Below are 15,725 nucleotides of genomic sequence, written 5' to 3'. Positions count from 1 at the left end.
CTAGGCAATATAGGTGTGCGAGTCTAGAACCTTTGGGATGGATGGAGTCGGCAATGGGCTTGGGCGATCTTTAATCGCTCGTGCACACGCAGACAGATTGCCCCTCTGCTTGCAGTGTCAACTGGAGTATTGCCTCCTCAATGAGCTCTAAGCCTGAGCCCGTGTTATGGTCACGTGATACTGGTCACATTGGCATACATGGAGGGGTGGACGGACGTACGGTGGTACGGTTACCAAAACCAAATTTTCTCGCATCGATGGGTTACCATATTTTCTTAACTATGGTGCTTCGCTAATAGCAATATTGATATCAGGGACAGGAGCATTTATTATGTAGTTTAGACTACATTTTAGAAGACGTAATAATAGTTCAATCACCATTAATTATGAATAATAAAAAGCAGTTCATCAGTCATGATCAAAGTTGCTTCTTGAAACAATATTGTACATTTTACAGTGTAAACCCCAAGATTTTTTGAAGCAATACCAAATTTTCTTAACTATTTTAGGTAACTATTAAAGATGTGTATGTGAAAGGAGCTCCAAAAGATCTTCTTCCAGGAGATCCAGTGTGTGCCCCCATACGAACAGTGTTGGCAGAGTCTACTTTGTCCTTGGTGCACACACTGTCGGTGTACCCTGCCTGGAGAAAACAAATTGCCAGTGCAATCATAGCAAGTCTTCAAGACATCAAGAATTTGCCACAGTTCAGATGTAAACAGGAACATGAAAGGAAAGAAGGAAACCAGCAATTAGTTTCTGCAGAAAGCAATGATGCTAAAGTACAGGTAAGGGAATGCAAGACGATGGTGATTGCTATTAGTAATCACTGTGTTGGAAATCTGTGCGGTTTTGTCCAACTGGTTTTTTAGTTCTGAAAGTGTGCTCTGTAGAGAAAGATCTTCTTTACTAATTGCTTGAGTGTTTTTTCTCGAACTGGTTTACGTCTGAAAATAGCACCTTTTTTATTGCCTTATTGGTTATCTTTCATTGTACTAAACTCTTTGAGTTGTTTTATTTTTTGTAGGAATCTAATGACCTGACAATTCACAACAGCACATTTTCATATCATGTGTGGCCTGCATTGGCATTGATTGGTGGAATCGATTCTGGACTGCGCATGGGTGGGCGATGTGTGGACAAGCTGTCATCCAGGCATGGCACAGTGTTGGGTGTCAGTAAACATGGGAACAAAAGCATCAAAGTACAGTGGGATGATGGAGAGAATTTGTATAGGTATTTCTTTTCCTGTAATGCTTTAATAATATCAAAAGATGGAAGTTTTGCTAAAATCAGATCCCACTTAAAGGGAAATAAGCACTGTGATATATGCAGAAAACCATTATGTGGCCCTGTTGACAAATTGGAGATAAGCTGCTGTTTAACTGCTTTGGTATGATGGTCCAGTGTGTGGACATAAAAGAGATTACAGATTATCGTTCTTTGATCATTTCCACTGATTATGTCTGGTTTTTTTTCCGCTGATTCCAAAAACAGATACCTTATCTCCCAAATACTCATTGAACAGATAACATCAGTTAGTTACCTTGTGCTTGCCTGTCTCCTAGATTTGTGCCTCCCTGAACAAAGTTTTCCTTTATACATAAAATTCTTCATTCTACCTCCTAGCTACGTTCTTTTTTTTCTACGTTCTTAGCTAGCTTCTTAGTTATTTTCGAGGGGGCATTGCACCTTTCTTAAGTCTATTACTTAAATTTCATGTATTTTTATTTGCGTGTGGTACAAATAAACGTTTTGGTGGTGGTGTTGTCAAATTCAATGATTTGGAGCTTTTTGCCTCCAATTCACAACAGGGTGGTGAGCATTGTTTTGTTTGACATGTCGTGGGTCCAGATAGATGTTCATCCTCACATCTTCATATGGGAAGTCTCAAATCATGTTGCATAACGTATCTGTCGATGAAATCTTTAAATGCACAAACTTGTACCCTTTTTCTAACATGAGTACGTGCCTCTGGTTGTTTCAAAGATCTTTTGTTTTTTTTTTCCAGTGACACATTATATTCAAGTTTAGAGCCTTTAGAACCTGCAAAGTTTGATGCAAGTCTGGTTGACAACCTTCCATTTGGTTTGCTTCTTGATTTATTGGTATTAAGTGGCTTAAAGCAAGACGATTCAGAGAAAACATTCAGCGATGTCTCAACTGAAAGCTTGTTTTCTCACATTGACTCCTCATTTAAAGACTCAAGTGTAGAAGAGAAGGGTTTCATTCCTCCTGATGAGAAAACGCTTGGGCAAAGCAAAGACCAAGCAACTGAGACAGGAAATGATGACAAGAAAGAGACTGGATGCTCAAGGTCATTTGAAGGTTCCATTGTCCCCGAGAGAGAAGGAAGCAACGATTCTTTTCAGCATGTAGTTTCCCACCATTCAGGGACATCAATGATAACGAATGAGCCAGGTACCGCATGTTTCATTGGCCCAGTATTAAAAGTGTCTGCCTTAAAATCGCTTTCTGTTCTTCTTGGGTCAAACGCAATGCTAGAGACTTTAACTGCAGATCTGCACACTGAAAACTATCTCGCTGATAAAGATTTCTTTCAGCAAAGATTACATTGTTTGAAGACATTACTGAGAAGTATGGTGTCTCACACAATACTACTGTCTCCGTTTGGGAGAGTGGTTACTTTAATGGACTTGGAAAGAGCACAAAGTGTTCTTATGCAACAGCTTCCCTCCCTGAATTCTAGCAAACAATCCACAGCAAGCATCAAGGGTTTGTCAGAAGGTATGTTTGTTTGGCTAATCAATGTCCTGATCGTAATGGTTGTACTATTTCATTCTACTTGTATAGTGGCCAGGAGACACATCTTAGCAGATGTATGAAATAAGAACCAGAGATTTGTAAATGTATTTCCAATCATAAGCCATAGGCAAGCCATTGGATTACACTGGAAGGTGCGAAAAGGCAAACTGAGGAAATTCATATGCATCATCCAAATTTCAGAATGGTCATTATGAAATTGTTACCTTAATAATGTATGGATCAATTATGAATGACGGCGGACCCATTGGCTCAGTTGTATGGGAATCAGACTACTGGACTACTGGAAGTCTTGAGTTCAACTCTGACCAGACCAACACTCAGGGTCTTTAGATAACTGAGGAGAAAGTGGTCTGCAAATGGTTGGACTTTCAAGTCTTCTTGGATAAGGCCTTTTAACTGTAGGCCCTGTTGCACCATACATGTCCGATACACCGACATAATGAGATTGTAATGAGATTCCTGGTACGTCACAATAGACATCACAAAGTGTCCCGCTCTTTATGTCTCGCAAAATATTTTTTAAGGATTAAGGTTGGGGGACACTTTGTGATGTCTATTGTGAAGTGCAATGAATTTCATTATGTCGGTGTACTGGACAACCCTCTGTTGCACAACCCTTATTCATAAGACATTGAAAGTCCCCAACACTATTCGGAAAGAGCAGAACATGGATTTCCCAGTGTTGTGGTCTGGGGCCCGTTGCTGGAAAGTCCCAGAACGTTTCGAGTCCTCCTTCGGGCATTACCATTCCCTCTTTTTTTTTAATAAATGGAGAGATTTGTAGCCATCTAACCTCATAATTGCTTTGCTTTTTGTCACCTCGAAAACATGTTCAAAGACCAGCTTATCAAAACAAGTGAAATCAGTGGAAGTGGCTTTTCGGGCCTGAAAAGTTTTCGGAACTTTCGATAAACGGCTACCTGGTCTGAATTCTGAGGGTCACAAGTCTATTTGTACTAGTGTTGTAACATTGTCTATACATCACCTTAATGTTCTACAACACATTATAGCTTCCAAGTATTGGGAACTAACACTTTGTGTGCAAGTGTGCCATGCTTTTTAAGTGGAGTGTTCAGAGATTTTATAATTGTAGGGTAGAGTTGTGTCAAGAATTCTGAAATCTTTGCCAATATGGACCTAATCGGCTAACTCAATGTTGTACCCAATTCAAATCTCCCGGGATTAAGATTATTTGTGTACTGTATTTGCATGATAATATAGAATTCATATTTAAATGATATGGAAATACGTGGAACAAAACGTTTTATTTCCAAAGGGATTGAATTGGGTACAACATTGAGTTAGCCGATTAGGTCTATTGTTTCCTGATCCCTTCACAGTTTGTTATTCAGTGGAGTAATGTCTGGATTTTCCCCATATTTACAAAATGGACTTCAATGAGATAAAAAGTGATATCCTTTGTCATATATTTGAACAAATTTGGTTTCAGTTGTAGGAGTTGTAAGTCCTACTGGAGGTAAAGACTCTCCAAGTGACGAGAAAACTCCGCCTTCTCCTACCTACACCCCCTTAGAAAATGACTCACCAAACAGCAGTCGGTCCAGTTCTTCCGCCTCCATGGGTCCCCCACCAACGCAAACCAGTGAGTGTGATGATGTGGCTCCTGCTCCTGATCAAGAGCATCCTCCAGAAAGGAGGTTCAGTCAAACTCTTATGGAGGAGCTTTCTTCACAACTGTCCACACCAACATCAGTTCATGAAGCAAGTACTTCAGCAGCTGAACCATCAGTAATTGATTCCCCTCGCCCAGCATCACCCCCTGTAACACTTCCAAGGGCTCTTCGGGAAATAGCTGCTCTGTCATCTTTACCCAGCTATGCCCAACCTCTTTTAGAGATGGGCTTCTCAAGGCGCCACGTTATTCAAGCCATGATGGCTACAGGATCTAGAGAGACTGCCAGTGCTCGTCGCATTAACATTTTGGTAACTTGGTTACTAGAGCATCCTGTATCTGATGATGGGGTTTGTATAAAACGTTTTTTAACTGCACTAAAAGCAAATAAATTTACTTGTAAGGTGAAAGTCAATGCGAATAATGTATTGGTTTGATGCTTACTGGTTGTTTTTTTTTTTTTTAACAGTTATTGTAAATTCTAAATTTTTGTTCCATTTTAGTACTGCGCAGTTGATCATTTCGTCATGGAAGCTGTGCAATATAAGTTAATAAATTACCATTAAATTGCAAGAGATCGCATTTGCTTAGACGGTGGAAGATTCATTTTATCAACGGGAAGTATTTGAGTGTGGGTGGACTTGAACGTTTTAACATACCTTGTGCAGCTTAAGCAAAAGGCGGAAAATCGAGGCCATTGACTATTTACGTTTACATGTGGGAAGATTTGTTTTTGCAACAAAAAATAGTGTCAGTACATCCCGATAACTGCTTAGGTATTGGGAATCGCTGCCTTGAGAAGCAATGAGTAAGGAGGTGTTTGTTTCCTTAATTTCAGGATGATGAAGAAAGCTGCGAGGAAAGAGAATCACATAATTTTGAACCTGTAGTACCACATGCAGTAACATCTGTCCATCATATGGGCACTGGTAATAATTATTAGTATGGAAATAAGGGTTCTCCTCTTCCCTATTTTCTTCAGTTCTGCTCTGTTTTGTGTCCTTTCGGTTTTTTTTCTCCCCCTGCTTTCCATTTTAGTTTCTTTGCTCTCTTGCCCTGTTTTACTGTCTTTTCCTTTTTCTTCTTAATCTCGTAATGCTTTCTCATTTCTCTCCCGTCTTTTTTATGACGTATTCAGGGCTCGAAATAATTTCCGGAGAGTCTCCGGACACGATGACCGGCCAAATTCATTTTAGCTCCGTCACGTACCGTTTCTGGCCTGTCAAATTATATAATAAAAATAAATAACTCTTAAAACAGGGGCTCATGAACCAAAACTGGCGTTATATATTTCCAAAAAAGTTGTTGCTTAGAGCTTATAGCAATTTAAAGCACTCATTGTCAACAACGGTTCTTGTTGCATTTCACCCAGGATTTCAGATCAAAGTTCTGCAAATGACAATACACAGCGACTTGCTACAACTGAAACAACTGAACAGTTTGGAAATTTTAATTTATTTCATTTTCAAAACGATCAAATGTGACCGGTCAACATGACCGGCAAGACGAACGGTTGACCGGTCAACTCCAAAATCAGTTCGGACATCGTCCGTTGACCGAATTCTCGAATTCTCGAATTGGTAATGGCAATGGTGTCGGCCAATATGTTGGCGGACATGTCGGTGAAATGTTGGTCAACGCCATGGCTGACAAGTCGATGGCATCGGACTCATTACCGTCACCCTGCTCTCACTATAAGTTAGCAAACAGGTGCACTTCGAAACAGCTCAGAATCGTTCGGCTAAAAGCTCTTTTTGTTTCTTATTTCAGATGGAAATGGACCATCTCGCTCAGCAAGAGCAACAGGAGAGAGTGATGTTGAAGTGGTTGATATTGATCTTGACGACAGCGATTTTGAACCAGGAGCTGATTCAGAACTTCTTGGATTGTTTTTTCCAGAGGTCAGTATTCGGTAGCTAATTAAATGTCATGGGTAAATAATTCAAAGCACAAGAAATCATTGTTAACAGACAATTACCTTGGTATTTGACTTCTCTGTTGCATCTACTCCAGATTATGGTAACATTGTAGCCTCGCCTTGGAGGCAGGTTGTTGTTTTCAAATAGTTATGGTTGTTGTTGTGTGGGTGAATTAAATATTCATGATAATTTTAGTAAGATATTCGTATTACCTTTCAAAGTGTTAGCTATGCAGCCCATGAAAACGTTCTCTATTTTGTTCCTAATGAATTTGACTTAAAATAACTTCCTGCAAGTTTACTCTGAGGTGTGTGAGACTATTAGCGAAACGTGGCAACGCAATAAAAGCAAGAAGCACTAATTGAGCACATTTGTTGGTTCTGTACAAACTTCAAAGCTAAATAATTACCCAAATGATGCGGCTTTTTCCTTCTGTTTGGTTTTATATGGACTAGCAGTCAGCAGGTTGTCCCGTATTTGTTGTAGCATTTGACGTTTTGTTTCAAATCCCGTTATAAAAGTATCGATTTCGATTTGTTAATTTCTGCAAAAATTTTAACAGAAAGCAGCACAGATTTAGACCATCACTCAAAAATGACATAGGTTCTTGTTAAATATTCTTGAATTTCCAGCTGGCTAGCCATTCATCTCGGGTATCAACAGCAAGATGTGATATATGTCAAACCGATGTTCAGAATTTGAGTCGTCACATGCGAAACAGTCATCCTGGTTGTGGTGGCAACTGTAGTCGCCATGGTTACCGTAGTGATGGTGTTTACACTGATGGTTGGTTTGGTGGGACTTGTGGGACTGGATACCCGTATTACCTCTTGTGTCCTGATTGTCACAATCGACATGCTGCAAAAGCTGAAGAGGCAAGGACATTGGCAGCTTTAAAAGGAACAAATTTGTAAGTTAATACACAGTAATTGCTTAGGTTAAGACCCGGTTCAAAGTCGCATTTCACATGTGCCGAATATACCTCGAGAGTTAACTGCATGTGAAATGCGACGTTTGAATCAATTTAATTCGACAGTTTAGAGTTAAATTCGACTTCAGTCGAATCTGCGACTGAAACAGTCGAATATTCGACTAAAGTTCGACGTTTGATTCAGACGTCGCATTTCACATGTGCCGAATATAATGCATAAATTATTATGATTCATGTAGCAACTATAATCCGTAAATGCCATGCGCAGAAGAGTCTAAACAGCAATTTTAAAAATGGCGGGAGGCGCAGGAATGTGCAGTTCGTGCTTTTCAAAAAAAACAAAGTATACTTGTTTGACGTGCAGCAATTATTATTGTATGAGGTGCTCGGTGTTTGAAACTGAAGAGGACACTCCTGGGTGGAAAGAGGGAAAATCTGTGGCATATGGTGAAACGTGCTTCAATGAAACGATGAAAAGGCGCGAGTCGAGTTGACCGTTGATTGCACCGTTGATTGCATCATCAACCTACGTCTTCTGGTGTTACTAAACATACGCTGAATGAAACGAAAAGAGTTTTCGTCACCTTCACCAAACATGCTGTTGTCTGCCATTTTGGATACAGCCTGTCCGAGTGGAGACTGTGAATATTGAAGGCGAACAGAGTTAAATTCGACGTTTGAATTAAATGCCGCATTTAATTGTTTTAGTCGACTAAAATAGGAGTTATATTCAGCACATGTGAAATGCGACGTTTGAACCGGGGCTAAGGGTTAAAAATAGACAGTCAAGACTGCTTGTGTCAACTGTTTTCACAAGGTCATCACTATAAAATGGATCAGTAAACACTATTGCTTGCTTTCTGAGGGAAGGGCAGTCATTAATCATTAATTAATCTCACCGCATAAAATGTAAACTCAGCACGTCGAAAGAAGACCTCAACACATCATGATGGAAACACAGCACGTAACCAGTAAACCTCGTGACACAACCTCATCACATAATGACAAAACCACATCACAAGACAAAACTTCAAGACCAAAAGAATAAAGATGATGTTCATAATGATCCAACAATGGAAACCTGCTCTAGACAAATTCATTGCTACATAGTGAAACTCTTCCCGATAGACATAAATACACAATCACGCGGACGTTCAAACTACCCTGAAGATGGTTTGACGCGGAAAACGTACGGTTTTCCTTTTACTTTTTATAGAATTTTTAGCCTTGTAGAATAAAGATTACATAAGAAAGTTATGGCTTACCTACATATTATGGCATACCTACATATTCCTTTATGGCTGTGGATATTCAAGGAACTCCCATACTGGTCCATTAAGTAATGTTTAAAAAACGAGCAGCAGTGTTTTATCGGGGTTTAAAAACACGAGGCGTAGCCGAGTGTTTTTAGACCCGATAAAACACGTGCTGCGAGTTGAAAAACATTCCACAAAGAGTATGTCGCTCTGGACTCAAAACCATGGTTCAAATTGTGAGAGGTGAATATTGGCATACAAGAAACACAAGCTATGTCTTATTCAGTATAAAAAATACTAATGAGGCGTGTTTTATCAGGATATAAAGCTCATACACGTGACGTTTTATCGGTGTTTTGATTGGCTGTTAGGCTCATGAATTATGAATGAGTTTTTTTTTAATTTGCCTTTAAAAAATGCACATTTCTGTGAATGAACCATCACCATAGATAGAACAACAAATTGAGTACTTATCAGGGGGACCCCTTGATATAATCAGTTAGACACTTGTATTTCCTGCAATTTTCGTTTTTGACATGAACATAAGAAGCTCAAATTTTGCATTCATTTCAGACCAGTGAATGATGCTCGAGTATTGCTAGAGGCACCAGACCTTTTAGGGCCATGTGACACAATCATGCAAGGTATTATTTACAGGACTTGATTTATTGTAAGCTAGTAAGTCATTGTGCCCATCTTTTGAAGACTTCAGTTTCCGTATCGATAGATGCAGGGGTGGCGCAGTTGTGAGAGCACTCGCCTCCCACCAATGTGGCCTGGGTTCGATACCCAGACTCGGTGTCATATGTGGGCTGAATTTGTTGGTTCTCTACTCTGCACCGAGAGGTTTTTTTCTCTGGGTACTCCGGTTTTCCCCTCTCCTCAAAGACCATCATTTGACTTGATTTGTGTTAATTGTTAATTTCAGTTTACAGTGTCCCCGATTAGTGCTGGAGCGCTAGAACGACTAGACACTTAAATCAAGTTCATTTCCTTTGCCTTACTGTTTTATAAGAAATGATTTTGAAATATTTTCTAACTTTGCTTTTCCTCTTCGTGTGATATTGTTTTTAATTTAGATGATACTAGTCTTGAAGAATGCAAACAGTCAAGCAGCCAAGAAATTCCAGCAGATGAAGTAGCTTGCCTTGGATTAACTGAATGTAAACCTGTGCCCAACCCAGTCCTATTTGCTGTGAATGACCCTTTAGGCAGACGCGCCATTAATACGAATACTACCAACCCCACCATCACAACATCTGTGGATCCTTGTTCATCTGAGAGAGCAAGGAAAACGTTAGGAGAACAAGCATCCGTGATCACTTCTGCCCATGACAGAATGCTAGCACTGCAAAGAACTGCCATTGCCACACAAATCCACCTATCGCGAGAAATTGTATTGAAGGTGTTATCTGTACTTTGCAAAGGTCTTTCATCAGATGCGATTACTCGTGGTCTTGAGGTTATGGGCCTTGGAGATGTAAAGCTTTTGGTTAACTTGATGCGGCTTGTGGCGTCCGGACGAGCTTTTGTTCATAAATCGACTATGTCAAATGGATTGGCAATCAGTAGCAGTTCGTCGATGCTCAATGTCTTGGGTCAGGCAGTGACGTCACTGATCAACAGTCAACCGTCCTCAGCTCAGCTCTTGTTGCAACTTTGTGTCAGTGATTTGATGGCATCTGCCACAGGTACGTTCATATCGTAATGCCCTCAATTAATTATTTGGTTCTTGTATCTAGCTTTCAGAAATTTCACTCAGCGAAAAGCTGAAAGCGCACAGTCATCACAAAATCATTCCTGCATTTGGAAAATATGTAAACTTTGAAACTTTCGTGGCCAATTTTATTTTCCAGACAGATAACTAGAGAATCAGAACTATGCCACTGATTTAGTTTAAGGTACAATAATTGCAAAGTGATGTATTGGGAGGAGGTGAAAACTTTTAGAATTAAGAATATCGTGCTTCAACTTAGAGAATCGCTACAATCCTATGGACTTTGATTTACGGCACACAGATGCGGACTTAAAGCAGTGTGCATTAACACAAATCGTAGCAATCATTACTGTCTCCGTAATGTAAGTGTCAGCTTACTACTTTGCAATAATTTGCATCTGCTGATAACGTCTTTCTTTCGAGTTAAGCCTACAGCACTGGGTCTTTGTTTTCCAAAATCGCAAAAGTCTAGGAAGATCTTCAATTACTGCTAAGAATCCTTGCGAGTGAAATCGTTAATTTATCACATTCATGCAACGAATCCACTTAAACCCTACGATCTGATTCAGGCTTACTTAGGAATCAGGGTCAGATGAGCCCAAGAGACAAGAGTGATGTAACTCCTTCTACGTCGGATCACAATGCACTGTGCCTGCCAAGTTTTACTGTGACACAAACATTGGTGAATTTACTCGCAGAAAAGGGAGGTATGTTCTTTCTTATCCGTACTGTGTTACCATGTTTATTGTTGTTTAATTGTCGCCTGACCAACAGGCCTTGAGCAAAAACCATATGAACGTCAAATTCCTGAAAATTCATTTCAGTTTGTTGTAGAGCCTGCCACAGCATTAACTTGATCCTTCTCTTTCCCAATGGAAACATGTGGTGACTATCAAATGGCAAATGTGCAAAGGCATACTCTTCGCTTATTTAAGGCCAAACTAACTCCTATTCCTCTTTTTTTTTCCTAAGGTAACTGCTTGTCTGGTGCTTCAGGTTCATTATCACTGGTCAATGCCTTGTCAGCCTGTTGTCTCAGTACATGGCTTCCTGCTAGTCACAGAGAATGGTCGGTTATTGAACTTGTAAAAACACTTGCTAGTAAAGCAAAGGTGAAAGCAAGAGATCGATTGCCGGATGCACGCATCGCTGCAGACCTTCTAGGTATATTACATTCATGTAAATTGTTTAAGCCCATTTGACTTCTGTATCTAAAACAGTGTTCTTTTAGTATAGCCAGTGGTGACACCCAATAAATACTCAAGGCTCTTTTTCACATGGCGCCAATGTTGAGTACCGACGGACTGAAAAATTTTGTTTTGCACCCTCTGTACTCGCTTCCAAGCACATCAACTAGAGGCTTGCAGGGTACGAACTCAATTGTCTTTGACCGGCATGGACGCCGGGTGAGCGGCAAAGGCCCATCGCAGTTGCAAGCGGGCCTGAAAATTAAAACCCAGACTTTTTTTTCTCTTTCCTCGTTGTACGACACATGACAAAAATACTTTTGTTTTTTTTTTGTTGTTGTTGTTGTCTTCAAAATATTTTTTTCTTTTACTAAAACACTGTGTCCAATGCAGTACGCTGGCCATGCAATTTCCCGCCAATAAAAACATGAAAAATTTAATGTTTGGACGACGGTTGCACCATGGCGTTATAATCAAAACCAAAATTTCTTGCATCGGTGGGTTACCATATTTTCTTAACCGCGGTTCTTCGCTAAAACTAGTAATTAGACAAAATGAAAAAGTAAGGAATAAGAAAATCAAAAACGCCACTACCCTGTCACGCTCTCGAGAATATTTCAATTGTTCATTTGTACAACTAGAAACGGCAAATTCAAACACCCTTTTGCAGGATCCAGAAAGACAGTTTTATTGTAGTTATGCTGAGGAACGGGGGAGCTCATGCAATAAAAATATTAATTTGAAGATGGGCTGACGTTAAAAATATTTGCTCCGTTCAAAGTATTTGGTAGTATTTATATGGAGCATGTGAACAACAGAACTTTTTCATCTACAGGGGACATACCTTGTTGTCCTGTGAATCGATTCAAGGCACACAAGAACCAGGTCTGATACTCATGTTGTTCTCATTCTGTTATGTGCTATTTTTAGGCTGTTGGAAATTGTCTCTGTGTGGAACTGTATGAAGCTATCCAAACAAACGCTATGCTTTTGTGCTAGGAGGTTGTGTCTCTTAGCTCATGTATGATTTCACAAATTGTTTCGGTTTCTTTGCTTATAGGTAACTTCTTGTGTGTGGAACTCGAGCAAACAATTTTTGGCTTCAAGGTAATCTCATATTTTACTTGACGGGTGTGAAGCGGTTGGTATATACAGTGGATTGCGGTTTAATATCTCAATTTACCACTTTTTCAAGTTAATGATTATGATAGTGACAATTACAGAATTTGCAAGGGGAAATTATTGAGCATCTATGATGATAATCTCGTACGATCATGATAGTTTGATATTTGACATGCACGTTATGATGAAAATGATTTCTCGATATTATCATTCTGCTATCACCAAAATATCAATAAAATATCAAAATAGCAATTCTCAAAGTAATGATGTCCTATCAAGATATTTTGATAAACCGTAATACTGCACCTTAGTGCGACAACATCACTTTGTCTTTCTCAAGATAGCGATTGCAATAGGTGGCAGCGTGACGTCTACGCTTTTCTATGTAAAAGGTTATTATTTACTGCAACGAGAAAGATCAGCCGCGAATTTTCAGAGAAGGTAATTTAATGGTGTTAAACACCGAAGACGCACTATAAAAGACGTGGTACCTTAGGCACATGCAAATATTTATCAATCAACCGTCGACGCAACCGAGCTCTGTGATAATTTGTGCAATAAAAAGCCCCTTATGGCATTGTGTCCGTAATATGTCATAAAATGTTATTTGTCGCTCTTTTTTTTTTTTTTTTTTTTTTAATTCCCAGCCCCTTTTTCTCGCACTACAAATATCCTTTTGGTGCTTCTTTCTCTGTGTTGCTGTTTGTTGGTCACCATCTTGGAAAAGTAATCAGTCGTGCTTGAACGAATTCAAACAAAAGCGACCCTTTTTATTATGCGTCTTCGTGTTTAATTGCAATGATCTGATTTCTGGGTTTGATTTTAATTCAATAGTGGTATGGATGATGTTGTCCATGTGTGGAACATGTCTTCAAAGACGCACAACATTTTGCAGCAGACTTGTGCTTTCTTGTTATCACACCATGAAGGAGCTGAAAAGAAAGGTGTCACTGAGGCTTCTACCAGAGAGGAAATTCACCACGTTTGTTTTAATGTAAGGCAATGATAGCTTATTGGATCTGTATAAACTGTCCTTACGAAAAGTTATCTTCTTTTTCTTACTTTGCCTCCGAACCCTGGATGCTCTTTCTCGAAGATTGCGGACTATGCCAATGACAAAATACAACAATATTTATTATTATGCAACTACCTCCGTGAGCGGGCAAGTTGAGCCAAATCCCGCGTTGTGATTGGCTACCAGGGATTTCTCGCTTGGTCCCGCAAGATTAAAGATAATTTCTTGAGTGTTTTATCCCATATAATAAATCCTCTATTGACCAAGCTTATTCGGTCAAGATGGCTGGATAGTGGCCTCGTGCAGTAGTGTAGCAGCTCTCGTAACCTGCATGCTATTGTTTGGTATTGTAAGCAGCTTGTATTGTATTGTTTCAGTTGTTTAGTCTTTTGTTTTTGGCTAGGATAGCGAACCAAACGGTTATACGTTTCGAGAGCTGCTACATCACCCAAAAAAATAACTTGGCCAATATCCAGCCATCTTGACCTCACGCTTGGTCAATAACCCATATTTGTGTTTATGCCCGATATAACGGGCGCTCTCATTGGCTAAGAGCTCGAGCAGCTAAGCGCGAGGGCATTATTTTCTCGTAATGCCCACAGCCCGATTATAGGTTATGCAAATTAATTTTCTCTTCTTTAGAACTGCTCTGTTAGCCATATAATAAACAACTTAATAACCTCGACCGTTCGGTCGTTAAAGCAAAATATCAAACGTCGGTCTAGCTGTATTGATACCGCAAGGCTATGTGGTTATGCGCGAATGGAGGAATTAAGATGCGCTGTATGATCATCAGAATCTGCTCTAATTTTGATTTCGCTCCTCGTTTCCTCAAAGATGACTTCGAAACGCCGTGTAATATCGCTGATTTTTGTAATCAAATGTATTTCAAAAAGTTTGTTACTTCGCAACGTGACGGGCCATTTCCGAGTTGCTGTTTCGCTCTGGTTCAAAACGAGTGTTGACTAGTGCTAAACCATTCAAATAATAATGAATTTGATTTGCATGAGAATACATCACCATTTCCATTTGAACGTTTGGGCACCAGAACTCGCTTTGAAACTGAGGCAAACAGCAACTCGAAATCGCGAAAATAGGCTACTGTTGTAAAAGGCCTATTACAAGAACTTAACCTGGCTTTAGCCTGCGGTCCAATAAAAAAACTAGTACCTGGTCAGCGGTCAACTGAAAAAAACAACTGACCTCGATGAACTCTAAACTTGAGCCCGCGATACCGTAGCATGATACTGGCCAGCAGATACCTTGTTTTGGCAGATGTCAATAGGCCACTTTTGTTATATTAAAATTCAGTTTGAAAGAGAGGTTTAGAGGACAAAGACAAAGGAAAGTGGATATATCTTTCACATTCATTGCCACTTGCTTCTATTGTTTTTGTCCTCTCCGCCTCACTATCAAGCTGCATATTGATATTTGCACAATATCACCATGTTGTTGGGCACAAGTACTCTTAACCTGAGCCCCGCGATATTGTCACGTGATACTGGTCACATTGGCATACGTGGAGGGGTGGAAGGACGAATTATGACGTCATAGCTAAAACCAAAATTTCTCGCATTGATTGGTTGCCATATTTTCTTAACTATGGTGCTCCGCGCGCGCGGAGCTCGTCTACTAGTTAAGGACGGTGCCTACTAATTCAAGAGTATTTTTGTACAGTTTACTGAATATGCGGGAAATGCAGATCTTAACAAGTGTCATTGAAATCAAAAAGAAAATTGGGGATAACCACGCATTTTTCGAAGATAATTAATCAACAATATTTGTAAAAAGCTTTCATACAAATACAAAGCAATGTATAGCGTTCTTTTCCAACTGGAAGCTTAATTATCTCTGAAAAATGCGTGGTTACCCCCAATTTTCTTTTTGTTTACCAAGAGCACTTGCTAAGTTCTGCTTTCTTCGCATAGTTTTAAACTGCGCAAAAATATCCCTGTATTAGTTAGCCCCACCCATGGGAAATCTGCGTATCGTGAGATGGGCAGAACGTATGCGCAATAACAATAGTAGTAAAAGTTCTTAATGCTATGTTACACTGTGAACTTGTCTCCCAATGTTTTGGCGACATCGAGGCGGCGCAAGTTGCACGAAACATTTCACGGTGTAACATGCCCTGCAACGGCCAAAATTGTTGCAAGAC

The 15,725-nt window shown here is 39.7% G+C and overlaps 1 protein-coding gene across 1 annotated transcript in view; it reads left to right on the top strand.

Annotated features, from left to right (window-relative positions):
* Positions 1–469: 469 nt before the first annotated feature.
* LOC138039074 (probable E3 ubiquitin-protein ligase HERC1) overlaps positions 470–15,725 on the top strand; it is a 47,635-nt gene continuing 32,379 nt past the window's right edge. Inside the window, exons 1-14 of the mRNA XM_068885242.1 lie at positions 470–788; positions 1,028–1,236; positions 2,012–2,748; positions 4,238–4,770; positions 5,259–5,349; positions 6,191–6,321; positions 6,972–7,249; positions 9,100–9,170; positions 9,606–10,217; positions 10,813–10,950; positions 11,216–11,407; positions 12,266–12,315; positions 12,491–12,537; positions 13,387–13,546. Of these exons, the coding sequence (XP_068741343.1) occupies positions 1,121–1,236; positions 2,012–2,748; positions 4,238–4,770; positions 5,259–5,349; positions 6,191–6,321; positions 6,972–7,249; positions 9,100–9,170; positions 9,606–10,217; positions 10,813–10,950; positions 11,216–11,407; positions 12,266–12,315; positions 12,491–12,537; positions 13,387–13,546 (3,156 nt within the window). The 5' untranslated portion in view covers positions 470–788; positions 1,028–1,120. The remainder of the gene's footprint in view (positions 789–1,027; positions 1,237–2,011; positions 2,749–4,237; positions 4,771–5,258; positions 5,350–6,190; positions 6,322–6,971; positions 7,250–9,099; positions 9,171–9,605; positions 10,218–10,812; positions 10,951–11,215; positions 11,408–12,265; positions 12,316–12,490; positions 12,538–13,386; positions 13,547–15,725) is intronic.

Source organism: Montipora capricornis, chromosome 2 (genome assembly GCF_036669925.1).
Source record: "Montipora capricornis isolate CH-2021 chromosome 2, ASM3666992v2, whole genome shotgun sequence".
Lineage (NCBI taxonomy): Eukaryota > Metazoa > Cnidaria > Anthozoa > Scleractinia > Acroporidae > Montipora > Montipora capricornis.
Note: the sequence above shows the minus strand (reverse complement) of the source record. Positions and strands in the feature narration are given on the sequence as shown.